At 41.3% G+C, this 15,486-nt stretch overlaps 6 protein-coding genes across 9 annotated transcripts; 3 read left to right on the top strand and 3 right to left on the bottom strand.

The window, feature by feature from the left end:
• Positions 1-1,175: 1,175 nt before the first annotated feature.
• LOC115633917 (G patch domain and ankyrin repeat-containing protein 1 homolog) lies at positions 1,176-2,501 on the bottom strand. Of its 2 annotated transcripts, none has more exons than XM_030531425.1 (2): positions 2,473-2,501; positions 1,176-2,324 (listed from the first exon to the last, which is right to left on the bottom strand). In XM_030531425.1, exon 2 carries the CDS (start codon positions 2,300-2,302, stop codon positions 1,280-1,282), a length of 1,023 nt encoding a protein of 340 aa, XP_030387285.1. In that variant the 5' UTR covers positions 2,303-2,324; positions 2,473-2,501; the 3' UTR covers positions 1,176-1,279. The 2 variants fall into 2 exon arrangements, with proteins under 2 accessions (XP_030387285.1, XP_030387286.1); XM_030531426.1 differs by lacking the exon at positions 2,473-2,501 and having other exon boundaries at positions 1,176-2,013; positions 2,081-2,220.
• A 164-nt stretch (positions 2,502-2,665) lies between these two features.
• Positions 2,666-3,897, top strand: LOC115633683 (transmembrane protein 183). 3 transcript variants are annotated; one of them, XM_030531140.1, is made up of 3 exons: positions 2,666-2,812; positions 2,879-3,496; positions 3,561-3,733. In XM_030531140.1, the coding sequence occupies exons 1-3, from the start codon at positions 2,749-2,751 to the stop codon at positions 3,584-3,586; spliced, it is 708 nt and encodes a 235-aa protein (XP_030387000.1). In that variant the 5' UTR covers positions 2,666-2,748; the 3' UTR covers positions 3,587-3,733. The 3 variants fall into 3 exon arrangements, with proteins under 3 accessions (XP_030387000.1, XP_030386997.1, XP_030386998.1); XM_030531137.1 differs by having other exon boundaries at positions 2,667-2,812; positions 2,879-3,897; XM_030531138.1 differs by having other exon boundaries at positions 2,709-2,724; positions 2,879-3,897.
• Positions 3,898-4,661: 764 nt separating this feature from the next.
• Positions 4,662-8,305, bottom strand: LOC115619986 (sulfhydryl oxidase 1). The gene is made up of 2 exons (XM_030513039.1): positions 6,600-8,305; positions 4,662-5,363 (listed from the first exon to the last, which is right to left on the bottom strand). The coding sequence occupies exons 1-2, from the start codon at positions 8,043-8,045 to the stop codon at positions 4,878-4,880; spliced, it is 1,932 nt and encodes a 643-aa protein (XP_030368899.1). The 5' UTR covers positions 8,046-8,305; the 3' UTR covers positions 4,662-4,877.
• Positions 8,306-8,488: 183 nt separating this feature from the next.
• LOC115621641 (probable palmitoyltransferase ZDHHC24) lies at positions 8,489-9,661 on the top strand. The gene is made up of 2 exons (XM_030515344.1): positions 8,489-8,754; positions 8,809-9,661. Exons 1-2 carry the CDS (start codon positions 8,517-8,519, stop codon positions 9,408-9,410), a joined length of 840 nt encoding a protein of 279 aa, XP_030371204.1. The 5' UTR covers positions 8,489-8,516; the 3' UTR covers positions 9,411-9,661.
• On the bottom strand, positions 9,577-11,779 carry LOC115621628 (protein PTCD3 homolog, mitochondrial). Its single transcript, XM_030515332.1, has 2 exons — positions 11,352-11,779; positions 9,577-11,296 (listed from the first exon to the last, which is right to left on the bottom strand). Exons 1-2 carry the CDS (start codon positions 11,667-11,669, stop codon positions 9,668-9,670), a joined length of 1,947 nt encoding a protein of 648 aa, XP_030371192.1. The 5' UTR covers positions 11,670-11,779; the 3' UTR covers positions 9,577-9,667.
• Positions 11,780-12,337: 558 nt separating this feature from the next.
• Positions 12,338-13,478, top strand: LOC115633800 (glutathione S-transferase E14). Its single transcript, XM_030531283.1, has 4 exons — positions 12,338-12,505; positions 12,571-12,771; positions 12,909-13,031; positions 13,117-13,478. Exons 1-4 carry the CDS (start codon positions 12,362-12,364, stop codon positions 13,342-13,344), a joined length of 696 nt encoding a protein of 231 aa, XP_030387143.1. The 5' UTR covers positions 12,338-12,361; the 3' UTR covers positions 13,345-13,478.
• The last annotated feature ends 2,008 nt before the right edge of the window (positions 13,479-15,486 follow it).

The raw sequence follows: 15,486 nt of genomic DNA, 5'->3' as shown, positions 1-15,486 counted from the left end.
ATATTTCTACGTAATATTGTTACACTCGTACTTCGTTATTTTATTATGAACTTCCTTGCAGTTTAATTTGCGCCAAGCACAACACACTTTTACTTGTACAAAGCAACAAAAACACACGGAAACACTTTAAAAGCGCGTTTTTGCATCGCATACAATATTTTTAATTAGTTAAAATAAATTTATGTACAAAAAATGCGTCGCAAGCGCAAAATACACCGAACACGTTGAACAATTAAGAACGAATGCGACGCCGACCCTACAGCTCTTTGCAATCAACAGCTGTTGATCCGCAGCCGAAGAGAGCCCACAAGTTATGGTAAGAGTACAACCGCTAAAACACGAACTCTCTCGGAGCAGTGTTGCCCCTATTTAGAAAAATTCGGAATATGTATTTAACTGTTTCTTTTTGAATTTCACTTTCAGCCTTCAAGTTAAATTAATTTCTTCAAGATTCCATATCACTCTTTTATACAAAAGCATATGCTGCACATATAAATTATTTCTGAAATTTAGTTGGTCAAAGGCTGACCTCGATGTGATGTAGGCAATGTTTTATTTTATTCGTTTTTGCTTCTACAATTTGAAACACGAACACGGAATTCGATTATTTTTTATGAGCACAATGCAGTTGCATTTGAAGATGTTGAACAGCCGACACCAGCCAAGCGTCTTGCCACGTCTAAGCATTACCACAGTCCGAACGTGACTGAGTGCCAAAATTAGGAATCACCCTTTAAATACAAGTTGGAAGCTTCGGTTTTGAGGGGGAAAGTTGGTCTGCGCAGGCGCAAAAACCGAAATTGGTGTCACTGTCACTCGTTGCTCCAGGGTGAGAGTGTCCTGCTTCCTTTAAAACTTCAAAGGAAACTCCGGAACAGTCAATTTCCCGCATCGACAGTTATTGGAGCACTCACAATATTGAATCGGTATCGGCACCAATTTGTCAGTGGGTCAGAGTTTTATTTACATATAAGCTCGTACGTATACCTTTGAAGCACGTGGCTTTGCGCAACAGGGGGTGTGTGCATATATATGTGTGTGTGTGTGGTAGTTTATCTACCATGACCTATCACAACCGCCAAAATGTTGACCTCATACTTTTATGGGCAGTCCAAGTCAACAAAAAAATACTATTGATTTTATAATAGTAGTTGCATAAGCTGCAATTCCCATTTGCATATATTTATGAATAACTTACACATACCTATTTAAGAAATTCAAAACAAATTCTTAAATTTCAACATAAAATGCCCTAACTTATATACCATTGTCTCAGTCTTTAACTTAATTCATTGCGTAAACGTCGCTCACGTTTTCTTTCACGCACCTTCTCACGTTGCATATCGTTACGAGTACGTCTCTGCTCCCGCGGAACAGGATTCCGGCGCTTTGTTGCATTTGTATCGAATGCCGAGAAGTGTGTTACGCGCGCAGGAGATTGCTCAATGCCTAAGCCGTTCCGCTCTTTGCGCAAGACCGTCTTTATAGGATATAGACGTCCATTTTGCTGGGGCCCCAAACCGTGTTCGCGATCCCAGCCCTGCTTTACCATTATGCGCAGGCCACGATTCTTCGTGGATATATTGAATTTTTGCAGTTTGTTAAAAATAGCCGGATTAGCATTGAACTGGTGCACAGTAGAGGTCTGATGAGCTCGCCACGTGGATTCACAGTAACTCCTTTGGCAAATATCACAGTAGAAGGGCGTCACAGATGCTTCAGAGGCTTCAGATGCAACTTCCTCATCTTCCATTTCTAAATCATTGCGCTCCTTCTCTAGTAGTTCTACTATGGCTGCGTGTCCCTTTCGTCTAGCCAGCGTTAATGCTGTGTGGCCACTTTTGTCAGCTACTCCGATGTCCGCGCCCATTTCAAGCAACCATGCAGCGATTGTGTCCGCGCCCTCACACGCGGCCATCATTAAAGCCGTCCAGCCGTAACTATCCTGTACATTTAGCTCTGCACTGCTGATGCTCATCTTAGACAGCTCCTCTAGATTGCTGTTGGCCGTTGCTAGGCGGAAAAATTTATTCTTGTCGAAGGGTAGCTGCGGCGACGCTTTCGCTCTCGTTGTGCTTACCGATTGAGGTTTTGGCCGACTCCGACTTGTTGCAGGACTCTCCAGAACTTCCTGGTAAAACTTTTGCACCTCTTCACCATTGACACCGTCTATTTCGTATTTTTGCTGAATACTTTTGGGCTCCTGTCCATTTTCGGCTGCGTGGGTGAAGCGTATAAACGGAATATGGACTTTGGCCAAGCCCTGCCAGTTTGGATGCAACCGCTCACCACTGGAGTCCATTAGCTCGCAATTAAGTTGTCAACTGCAATGTAAATACACAAATGTTAACAAAATGTGATGCTTGTTATTTTAGCTAACCAGTGCTGTACCAACCGAATTTATTATCGGGCTACCGGAGGTTGCACTGAAGTGAGATTTTAACTACTGTTACAATTAGGCGCATAACTTACTTTCTTATTATTCTTAATTAAAATATGGTGCTATGTTATGAATTACAGATAAAACAATATTAGTTTTATGTCGACTTGTAAGCACTGTATGTCAGCTGGGCTGGAATAAAAATTTCTTTCATTTATCAACACTGTATTCGCAACAGAGTTTGCCACGCAAATCAGCTGTTGAGTCAATGGACCAAAAATATAAAATTTGTTTATTTGGATAAATAATAGAATTTAACCTTCAGGAGGCAGCAGTGTCTGCCTGTAAGTTCTGTTAATTCCTATATCATGAATGTGGATGAAGTAGATGATTATATTCATGAAAAATTTCATCGAGGAAGAGGAAAATGCGGCAAGCTTTAAAAATTTATTTTTAGTCCGGGCAATATTTAAAATCGTTTGCTTTTATTTCCAACAGGAATATACGCTCGCGAATCAGATGTCTACGTCGTGGTGAAACAAAAAATCACTGCTGCCCACAGTCCACCTGTTACCACCGTGCTGGCTCAAAGCATGGACTCGGTTCACATAAAACATGATATTTGGTTTCACATATCCATGTATATTGCCCCTGAAGACGTCCAGTCCTTCGCTCTGATTTGCAAGCAGACAGCCAAGTTAGTCAATACACGAGCATTCTGGCGCAATTTGTACACCCGATACTGCCTTTCTGCTACGGGAACAGCCTGGAATCTGGAGCTACCCACTCAACTCCAGCTGGACCAGCTCCGTAACTGTGATACTAAAGCTTTGCGGTCGCTTGTTGTCGAATCACTCTATCATTGCTACCGCCCCTTAAAAGAGCGCATGGATCTAGGCTATAGCCTCGATTGGTTGCTGCAACGTCAGTTTATGTCCTGCTGGCAAATACAGTACCAATGTCTGTGGATTGTGTGTTACAAGTTGTGGAATCAAGAGACGAGACTTGAGGAAATCCCTCTGGAGCAAAATGTGGCTGCGGATATTGTGAGCGATTGGGAAACTCTTGTAGATAATTCTGAGCCCATTGTTAAAACTACTGGCAATTTGAACGAAGGTGTTGTTCTATTAATTGTTTTATGCCGCCAATTTGTGCCCATACCAGCACAGCTTTCTTACAGTTCCCATCAAGCTCGTTACTTTCTAAAGGCAACCCGTGAGCTACTTTCCACCGATATGCGTGCCACAAACCTGGAACTGGACTTTGCCGAAGGCGGCACCAGCAATAACTTCAATAGTAACGTGACTGTGAAATACACGAAAATAGCCAAGTACAGAGTTCTGCCCTGGTGGCATCCAGACTTTAAAAGATTTGTCAAATGATAATATGGTCCAGATTTATGTGAAAATTACAGTTTTAAGACGCAAAACGTTATACAAATTCAGAAAATGTAACATACCCGCTACATTAGCTGGCTAATTCTAATTTATGTAAATAAATTCACTTTTTCAATTTTCCGATTTGCTTTTATACTTTATGCACTAAGGGTAAAATTAATTAAGTATGTAAAACATGTAAAACACTGAAGAAGGCGTGGCAGACCAGTCGAGTCGGTATAGTCATGTCCGTCCGAATGCAACATGCATTTACGATCAATCGAATCTGAACGTGTGAACACCGAAATCACATAAACTTAAGACAACGATATATCTAACTATATTCGGAAACGGATGAAGGGTATACAAGAGTCTGGTGAACGAAACTCTTAACGCTCATTATTCTTACACTTTTATTGCTTTTAAGTCCATTTGCGATTTCTCTCCTCATGGTTAGCTGCTTATTAAGTTCAAGACGTCCGTGCTCTGTCATAATTATAGCAAATAAAATTGTGCATTTATATGGGAATAATATTTGTTGGTTCACTTACAACTTTTAACAATTCTCTATGGTGGGAGGAGTTTCATGGTAATTGTTATCTAGGCGTATGTATCATCATGTTCTCACGATTGTTATCTCTTATCTCGACTACTCACTACACTGTGATTGACAAGTAGCGACATATGTTTATGGCTAGAAACTACTGAATATAAATTCTTGTAACTGCAGATAAACGGACACAGAGGTATTTCATTTATCGATGGTGTATATTTATATGTATGTATGTATATATTTGCGACGCATAGTAAAACAAATCTAATGAGGAAAATAATCACATTTGCGTACATAAAAATCGAATGTCATTGTCATATTATTAATAATACAAAGATCAAAACTGGAAGAATATTATGCATATATGTATGTATGTATGTACACTTTTATCTTAACTATATGTATAATTGCATGTACAACATATGTAAAAACGTTCATAGGTGGTCGTTGTAAATAGCGAATACCAATAGCTGTTGTTCATATGTATGTAGTCGTCGGTGTGCTTGTCTCAGTTGCTTTTGTGATTAAAACTATAAACAATAAAATCCCCATAAAATTGTAGCCGTAATCACACCTTTCCGAGCAGATCGTGTCCGTAAGGCTTCTTGCGGTAGCCCTTGAATGCGAATAGCTTGAACGCAATGACCATCATCACTATGCAGAAGCCATATAGGAGCATTCCCATGCGCATGTCGATGTCCGAGAACACGTTAGCGATTTGACGTTTCTGCCTCAGCTTTTCCGCCGTGGCATGCAACAGTTCCTCACGTTGCAGGCCGTATCGGCTGATGAACTCCGGATTGTATATGTTGTTCAGGAATCCTAGCACAGCATCCTTATTCCAACTGATGTCTAGGTGGGAAGTTGTCGAGCTGGGACCGCGATAGCATTGCGCGCAACTACTGCGAGTGGGAAATTGAGTTTTTGGAAATTCAGGATCCTCTGTGGAATCGCCTGCCAGTCGTTGATTTACTTCGTTGTGGGCTTGCCAGAGCCAGAGTATTGCCTCCTCTTTACTTGGCACGCTCCAGATTTTGCGACGCGAGGCCATTGCCTAGAATCAAAAACAAAAACAAGAGCACGCGTTACAGAAGTATAGCTGTGGGTTGTTGGAACAGCTGCTGAGACAGCGCAACGTTCCGGTTTTCTAAATAGTAAATACAAATGTATGTATGCACATACTTGTTCATACATTCATACATACATATGTTTGTATGTATATATGTATTTTTTATTGCAAGAAGGGGTAAATAAACCGAATATGGCACAAACCCAGACCTATAAGAGGGCTGATTGAAATGTTGTGGCTGTAGAAAAATGTTGAGTCTACAAAAGTTAATACTTTGAGAATGTTTTGACATTATCATACTGTTGTTATCACTGTTGTTTGTGATGTTAAAGAATCTACGGAAACCGATTGATTAAAAAATGCTGTACTGTATGTTTTATCTGAAAAAATTGCAAGCAACGAAAAGTTTGCTGTTCAATCAGGTTCGGCTCTTACTTGTATATTAAAATTATGATCTTTTTCGCCCACTCTTTTCAGAAGTATGTTTTTTATCCCCGTTGTTTTTTATAGACTATTGTACTTATTCTTTCTATGACAGCTATATAACATAGTTTACCTCAGATTATGATGTCGAAATGAACAAGCATCGATTTTAATATTACTGCAGATTATGGAGTGACATTTTTGTTTCCGGTACGAAATTTGATGGTCGCGCTAATCATTCCTATGTTTTAACCTAAATAGGATCTATGAAACCACATAGTTTTGACTTTCAATGTCATGTTTTTGCAAATGTAACAATCGATCCAGCACAAGTCAAGGCAAATATCGAAAATATATAAACGCTCCGCTCCATTGAACTTAGTTTATACTTGTACTTGCGCTATTTTGCAATTCATGTAGATATGTGTGTACATAAATAAATATCTGGTCAGTAAAGTAACAGACGCGAAATAGGCAATACTTATAAGGCTGATTGCGTAATTGAAATGAGCAAAATGAAAAGTTTTGGAACAAAACAAGTTTATGTGTTGCCTTTGTTTTGCTCTGAAAATAGCTCCGAATTCGTATTATTATCAGCCTCCGTGAGCTATTAGCAATTGAGGGTCGCACTGATGTCAGAAATGTGAAAGCCCCGGCGTGAAAATAGTCACAATGCAAACCATTAGCACGTAGCAAAAGCACCCGAGATCTGCCAACGTCTGTCCCCAGCCCCCACAGTCTTTCCTTAATTCAACGATAACCGGTTTTTGAATGGGTCTAGTAGAATTCATGACTCACCTGAAAATGTTCGGCACAATCGGTGCAACCGAAGAAGCCCTTGATGTACCCATGCATGGCTTGCAACACTTCGAGGGGATCTTGTGATTGATCGTTCTGGGCCGCTTGCACCGTCATATAATGGAAGAGCGTCCAGAGCGAGCAGCTAAAGCCGCGGTAATGCTGTTGAGAGCCAGCGCAGCCGATAAACTGAGTGGATGAGTATATGGGGGAATACTGGTGTTCCAGACGCTGCAGTTCTTGTTCGAACTGTTTGCCTGTAATCTGCTGATTAAACTGCACCACAAAGCTACTGAGTTTGGCCACCAGTTCTTGGCCATTGGCGCCCAAGGGATTGTAGCGCTGTAGTACTGCCAAAAAACGTTGCAGCGCCAGCAGACGCTCACCACTAATCTCGTTAATCTTGGGCACTTCGTTGTGCAACACGGTGCGTATGGCCTGCTCCAAATCGGCCTGGTAAACAAAATGTTTGTTCCTATGCACTTCATCAATAATTTTCTTGTGCTCGGCTCCGAATTCATTTAACTTTTCACTGCTTGTCGAGTGTGCGGTTTCAATTAGCTCTGGTCTCGGCGTAAAATGATGTGCCCTCAGAAAATCTTCAATGGTCTTGGAATAGGAGTCACTAGTTTCCTCCGATGGCGCAAAAGGTGTTGCGTTTCCCTTGCGATCGATGAGGGCCAACTTATTTTGAATAGTGTCGATTTTGAATTTTTCGGCTGTTGCAGCATCGTGGACAATACGCACTTGGACAGCTGGCCAATGAAGTAGGAATAGTGCCGTTTCGATGGCAACCGTTGAATTTTCTGGCTCATACACCAGTGCTATGTATTCTCGCTGACTGCTTAGGCCCTCGAAGAGGGAGGACGCACTGTCGTTATCTGTCACCTGCTGGAAGTTCGGCCAGAAGCTGTTGTTGGTGGTCGCTGTCTGATTCTCGGCTGCCACAAATTTGGCCAGCTGTGAGCGAATCTCGTCGGGATTTTGGGTTTGCAAATTTTGGCCATATTGCTTCACGCCAGGCTGGAATCCGGGTCCCATATACCGCATTGTAGGATATCCCATTACCTCGTACATGCGGCATACACCGTTGTTTTCTTCAGCTGCACAATCAATGGCACTAATGAGGACCACATCACGCCATGGTAACAGCTGCTCGGCCACCGCCTTATAAATGGGAGCAAACCTTCGGCAATGTCCACAATACGTATTGTAGAACTCGACCAGAACTGAACGATTCTGCTCCAGCACCGTCTCATTAAAATTTGCACTGGTCATTATAAAAACCTTGTCCTCAACACTATACAGCCCCATGTCTTCGTCAGTTGATTGTTGCTTCATTAACGCCTCATATCGTCCAGGAACGGCAGCCGTTGCCAAATTGGCAATCAGCAATATTAATTGAACTTTTAAAAGTGCCACCTGCGCACGTCGCTGGGTAATCATCTTGTGCTCGTTCCCGATGTACTACAAGACTGAGACGATAACTTCTTAACACATTTGGAATGTGTTGACGGCTTGATTTGCTTTATCGCCTCTCACTTTCTGTTTGTCATTCGCTCGCGGAGCTCTGCTAGTGGAAGATATGCTCAATAATGCTTAGGCAGTCATTTACACGGACTTGCTGCTGTTGTCGCACAGCGGGTTGCTAATAATACCAGTGGACTGCGCTTTCGTCAAATAAGCTGCGTATCTGCTTTTCATTCTCACCAGGTCTCACAGAAATTGTTTAATTACATACATAGTCGCTCTAATAATATGGCTACTCTAGTTTCTTGAGTTGCTGTTGCCAGATCTTCAAATATAGAAACAAAATACAGTTCGCAATGGCCTTGCCAGATAAGTTGCCATAGTATTTGATATTGTAAACACTAGTCAAACCAAACAAATTATGTTATATTTTTAAATTGAAAAACTATGATTTTGCGTCCGTTGAATCGCGTCTTGCCGCGCCGCGTTTCCGATTTGGCATGTTTCCTGCTCGTGGCCATATTCGTGCCGGTAACATATATCTTTCAAACAACAATTGTTTTGCCAGAGCTTCATGATGTCGGAGGATTTTGGTATAGCGCTATATGGGTGGCCGGCCTCTTTCTCGTATTCAACCTGACATCCAATATGCTGGCTTGCATGCTTGTGGACACAACCATAAAGAGCAAGTTTATAATCAGTGCATCACTTACTGGTGATTAAATATTTCCGTTTACAGTTGTTATCCTGAAGCCGCCCATGGAGCCTGACCTGCGCTGCCGCTGGCGCATGTGTGAGGAGTGCCAGGCATTGGTGCCGCCGCGATCGCAACACTGCGATGTGTGCAAGATTTGCGTTCTGAAGCGGGACCATCATTGTCTCTTCACCTGCTGTTGCATTGGCCACTATAATTATCGATATTTCTTCTATTTTCTGGTCTACATGGCGATTGGGTCCCTCTATGTGAGCATAAACACGAGCATCTATTTGTGGTATTTGCATGCTGATGTGTACTGGAGGTTGTACACCTTACTAAAATTAATATTCCCGGCATTGCTGCTTGTCATTGACTCGTCGTGGGCGAATTTTTATCTATTCGTATACGAGCTGAATCTGTTGGCGTTCTCCATGAGCACGCTCTTGCTTCTATTCCATTGGCCGGTGATAGCACATGGGGCGACAGCGAAACAACGACGAGGCAAGGATTTTGATCTCGGCCTACGGGGAAATTTGGAAATGGTGCTGGGCAAGCGCATGTTCTTGACATGGCTGTCGCCCTTCGTGCGCAGCGAGTTGCCTCACGACGGCATAAATTGGATGCCTAATGCTAAAGAAAACTGAATCATCATTTATAGAACTAGTCACCTTTTGGATTTAGTGTTAGTCTTAGAATTGGGAGGGGAAGGCTTTAAATCTAATGCATTAATTAATTCCATTAATTGCATTATATAGCCTGTTGTCTCTTGCGATTTTTGGGCTTTGAGTAAACATAGTCATTAGACATAAGTTGCATCTTGTGGATGTGTAGGAATTTATTTAGATGTACAACAAATATTGCAATATTAAACGTATGTATGTATTGTGTAGCTGTATAAAACTCATTTGTCTAGAAAACTGTCGCCGACCAGCGACTTCAGCTTGGCCAAGTGCCCCTCGTTGAGTGTGAATCCACCATTAATACGTTTTGCTAGTGTAATGGATTCCATGTTATTTTCCACAACATATTGCAGTGCAATGAGCGACTGACTAGGTGATTTGTTCAGTACACACGCATCCACGAATTCCTGTAAGGCGGTCTCGGCGGGCGTTCCAGGTATGCGATGTTGGTTTTTGTCAATGTATGTAAACACTTCGGAAGCCTTCTCGAAATTATCGCCGCGGACCAGCAGCGTCAGAATGTCGCCCAGCATTTGGCCAGTGAATGAGACCTTTTTGATGCGATGTGAAGACTCTTCAATTTTTTTGTACATGTCCAAAGCCACTGAGGCGAATTGGGCAGGCAATTGCTGCTGTTCTGTATTCTCTTTTGGACGATTCTCGATCATAATGCGCAGGAGAATTAGCAACAGACTTTCACGCTGCGTGAGATCGAAGATGACCATATCAGACCACATTCGAGGAACATGTTCCGCCGCAGCATTGATCTCAATTGCCTTTAGTATTTCTTCCATGATGCCCGGTTCAGGAATGTAAATGTTGGGCACTAACAAATCGTAGGTACGCATAAAGTCCTCGATGGCCTCAGTCTGACAGAGCAGCGCTAAATAATTACGATAGTAGATCGACTCTTTGAAAGAGTCACCTATCAGATCGTAGTTCTTGCCAAAGTGTAGTAGCTCGTCGACCTTTTTAGCCAGTGATTTATCGTGCAAGTGATTACGGCACACGTCCATCGCAGTGGCAAAGAAAAAGGTGTCTTTTGGATGTGCAATGCTAAACTCTTTTCCGGCAATATCATTTAAAATGTCCACAATCACGTGTGACACTGGTCCGCGGTCGCGGCAAAATATGATAAGCAGATAATAATATGTGCCCAAGCTAGGGCTCACGCCCAGTTTCTTAAACTCGCTGAGAACCCTCAAGGCATGACTGCGTGCCATTTTAAAGTTGCCAAAGGTGCTAATGCAACCCAGCAATGCATTCAATGTTCCCAGATTGGGGCGGATTTGTTGTTCCGACATTTGCTGGAGTAATTGGGCGCACAACTGCCACCGCTGATCTGCTGTTTCCTTTAGAAAATTAGCAATGCTGATGATGGCATTGAAAGTGTTTGCATCTAGTTCCAATCGCTTTTCGCCAGCTTCTTGAAACAGTGCGTAAGCGCGTTCACACTGGTGATATTTTGCCATGCCACGAATAAGGGCCGCATAAGACTGCGGGGTCTTTGGTTCGATGGCAGCAAAAAGTTTCTCAGCTAAATCACCGTCCTTCCAAGTCTTGCCATGACGTTCGCGTCGCCGACTGTTCTCCATGAACCAGCGCTCTTCTATATATTCTTCTTCCAGAGGCTCCTGATTGTTGTAAAAGCAGACGAGCTCTAGCAGGCTCTGCTTCAGCGACTCACTGATTTCCATGCCCTTCTCTTCCATCACATTGTATACCAAAACTGCGTCCGATAGTTCTCCCTGAGCAATAAGTTGCTCCAGAGTGCTCGCATCCACTTCCGAATTCTCATTGTAGATTACGTTTGGTGCGAACTTCTCAATCGGAGGCTGGGCTTCTTCATGCTACAATGACAGTCAAGTATTGGTGTTGGTTTTAGTAAATAAGGACTCTTTTTACCATAAAAAGTTCTCGGTGTTCCTCCTTGATCCAGCTAGCTGCTTTTCGTCCTGCTTCTTGTGACATGGCGAATGTACGCTTCGCTGCATTGGACATGGGTATCAAGTAGGGATCGTCATGGTATTTGTAGTGCGGGGCGGTTGGATCGCGGCCCACAGTGCTGGCTAGGGCTTGCAGTATGTCTGTGGGCGAGCGCTCTATCCGCTTGGGTATTTCGATCCGCTCTTCCGCAGAATTGGTTGTGTAATGCTTGCGGCACGCGAGTCCACGCACGATGGTAGACTTGGGCAGCTGTCTCAACTGGCGCGAAAGGTACATGGTCAATGTGTTGAGGTCCTATATCTGTTGTAGTTTCAGTTATAATTCCTTGATTCCTCAACTTCAGTTTTAACGCATGGAAACAGGAAAAGTGGCCGTACCTTGCTTACACCAACCACAAAACAGCTGTTACAGAGCTTGCCATAATACGAAAAGATGTTAGCAACGAGACAGTGTTGCCGTACCTTCGTAATTTAATCTATAAAACGTCTGAGAATTCAATTTATTTGAGAGACACCGGTGTTGTTTTAAAAGCAGATTACGTCTTAAACTAAGCAGATGAACAATATATAGAACACCATCACAACGCAATCAGTATCAAATAATGAGTTCATCGCTTGCTTTCGTTTTTATAGAATAACAGAATTCAGTTTCACTTTGTGTGTAGTCCTAAACTGGATTTTAATGTGTAATATACTTATTAGTGTGCCCGCATTTCAGGACGTTGGCTTGATCACACTGCATAATTTGTTCGATAAAGTTTTTTAAAAACACAAATCAGTTGGAGGTATTACATTATTGATATGGAATGGAATACCGTCTGATTGTTCTACATAACTGATATGTTCATTCTAGCTATGCATACCTGTGCAGTTGCCGTTTGTGGGCCTTCGGTTTAGTTGGACGAGGCAAGCCGAGGTAATCAAACGCTTTGCATTTTACCTGAAGCCCCTTTTGTGTGCGAAATAAGCATGTCTAAGCCGCTTTTATATTACGACGATCGTAGTCCACCCGTGCGCAGTTGTCTTATGCTTATAAAAATTCTAAACATTGACGTTGATCTGCATTTTATTGACCTTTTCAAGGGTGCTCAGTTTGAAGCAGAGTTTTTAGCGGTGAGTTGGAATTGTATAGATGGTGTATATATGTATGTACATGATAATATATAAGACGGTTGCAGTTAAATCCGCAACATAGCGTCCCAACTCTAGTGCATGGAGACATTGTGCTTACTGATAGCCATGCTATTCTTATACATTTGGCGGAACTCTACGATGAAGCAGGTACATTGTGGCCCAAAGATCATCGCCGTCGCATGGAGGTGTTGAATCGGTTACTCTTCGAGTGTTCCTTTTTGTTTCGGCGCGATAGTGATTTTATGGTACGTACATACATATATTTCAAGGCAATGTTTCTATTAAAACTAGTGCAGATTTTGGCTTTGAATTACTTACTTTATATGGCATATACATTTTTTAATTAAATAAACGATATAAGACCTAATTTTTCCTATTTTAGTCCGAAATTGTGCGTAAAGGATTTACAAACGTCGATGTCAGTTATCACGAACGTAAGCTATGCGAGGCCTACGGCATCATGGAACAGTACTTGGCAAAGCAACAACACATGGCTGGAGACCAGGTAGGAGGAATCGAAACCGCAAAACCCAAATGCATGTTCCGTAGTTGTTTAATAACGTTTCAAATTTCTGCTTCGGTGTTTTTAGCTGACTATTGCAGATGTTTCCATTGTGACCACATTGAGTACTGTGAATCTCATGTTTCCGGTAACAGGCGCACGTTGGCCAAGGCTGCAGATCTGGTTTGCCGCAATGCAACAATTGGAGGCGTACGAAGTTAATCAGACCGGCTTGAATAAATTGCGGCAAGTAATGGAACACGTTGGCAAGTTCAAGTTTCCCAATCCAGGCAATGACAAAGAAGTCGATATTTAAAGTTCCATTGGCAGGCAATTGATAGAAGTACCAAACATTTGAAATCAATTTTGCTGTAATCGAAACAAGTATTTAAAATAACCTTTGCATATTTTATACATACTACTTATATACACAGATGATATTTAAAGAAATTGATATACCCAAATTGTATAACATCCATCAATTTGTTATTATGCCAACAAGCTTCCTAATAGCACACAATTTGTTTCCGGAAAACTAATAAACGCAAACATTTTGTTACTAAATGTTTTGCGACAGCTTATATGTTATAGTAGTCCGCTTTGGTTTGAATTAAAGTATATTTTGTCTAAATAAGTATCATTAATAAATAATTTTACTATCTGGTATAGGCTATAGATTGTTTATCTATGTGTATCTGCAATGTGGATTCAGCCATGCCTCCTGCTGTGCTTTTCAAACATTAGAGACAGAAAAAGGGCAAAACATATCTATGGGTTGATTAAAAAGAGTTTAATTTTAAAAACTTACCATTATAACTAAATAACCTGTGCACACCCTTATCCCAGCTACATCCATCCAATTAAACAATAGGGTCCGCCACGACCCTTTTTACGTTAAGTTAGCTCTTAGACTTTCTAGTATACCCTTGACCCTTCGGGTACAGTACATAAAATGCTTTATCCACCTCATATGAAATGTATGTTCGATGAGTTTTATATGTTTGACATATTTACGTAGGATAATTATATGCCCAGCCCATTGGAAGCGCGAAGTGCGTTTGTAATCTAAAAGCCGCTAATGATATATCAAACAAATTGTAAACGTTCGCGCCCCTTTCAAGGGTCGTGAAAGCGTTTGTTGGTTTTGACGGTTTCGGGTATTGTTTGCACTTCAAAATGCGTACAGGCCCTTACTAATGACACATGCCACATACCTACCTAATGGCCTAAACGGGCGCCTAGGCAAGGGTAATCAAATCGTTTGACATCACTTGGTGACTACGTTGTTAATTGCATGGACAGTCTAAACAATTTAATGGCTTTCCCAAATACGCCAAACTCAAACAAAGTTATAAGGCACGCATTTCACTGAAGTTGTTCCATTTCCACATAATTCTTGAGGCAAACTTTTCGCGTACGTGCGTTGGATGCAGCAGATCCGTCAGCGGCTGCTCCCCCGACCAGCTAAGGAAATTGCAACAAATGCAGCAACAATTGTTTTCCTAACGACGCGGTGGGCACATGGAAGCAACTTGGCAAGCTGCAAGTTTTTCAATTTTCTTATCAACTTCCCAATACTTTTTCGTATCCAAACGAACCCTGGCGGTGGCAGGACCTTTTCAGATTTGCGCTCTGACATGCAATGTGACAGCTTAGCTTTTCCTGGCAATGTTATTATACCTTGTGTCCAAAAGGCAAGATGGGTGTCAATTTGTTAGATGAAACCTTCCAATGCGGACAGACCAAACAAAATACACCTAATTCTGTGTTTTCACGGTAGATCGGTTCCAGAAACAACCGTGTAAAATAGGTATATAGTATATGCAATTTTTAATTTTCAAACCAAGTTATATCAAAATTGTGTACAAAAAGCTCGTGTAGAAACAAAATTAGGTTTGTTGTATACATATGTATATACGAATATATGAATTCCTTATCTTGAAAATAATTAAAGTACGCAAATTCAAAAAAAAATAAAATAAAATAAATAAAACATAATTTTTTGCAAGACGTTTGAATGAGGTGTTTTTGTTTCAAGATTCCTTTATTGATATCTCGATAAATATTAACAAGAAAATATTGATAAGTGGGGGATAGGTGGGGGAAACATTTGGCAACCCACGTTAAAAAGAGAGCTGGATATAAGAAGAAAAATATATATCTATTAAAGTGGCCAAAATTTTGTGCTGTGTATAAAGTTTATTCGTTTATTTTGTCAACTTTAAACATTTTAAATAAGAAGAAGATAAGATATGTATATGCTGTAATTGTAAAAATGTTGCGATTGCAATTAAAAATTTTTAAAGCTTAGTTGCTTCAAGTATTTGCATGATTTTATCGTAATTTTCGACGAAGGGTCTACCTCGGCGACGACCTTTAACTTAGAAATTCCCGGATCATAATTGTTTAAATCCAAATTGCGCATAATTAGCAGAGACAGTATCGGGGCCATTAACAT

This window comes from Scaptodrosophila lebanonensis, unplaced genomic scaffold (assembly GCF_003285725.1).
Source record: "Scaptodrosophila lebanonensis strain 11010-0011.00,11010-0021.00 unplaced genomic scaffold, SlebRS2 tig00000001-arrow-pilon, whole genome shotgun sequence".
In the NCBI taxonomy this organism is placed as follows: domain Eukaryota; kingdom Metazoa; phylum Arthropoda; class Insecta; order Diptera; family Drosophilidae; genus Scaptodrosophila; species Scaptodrosophila lebanonensis.
Note: the sequence above shows the minus strand (reverse complement) of the source record. Positions and strands in the feature narration are given on the sequence as shown.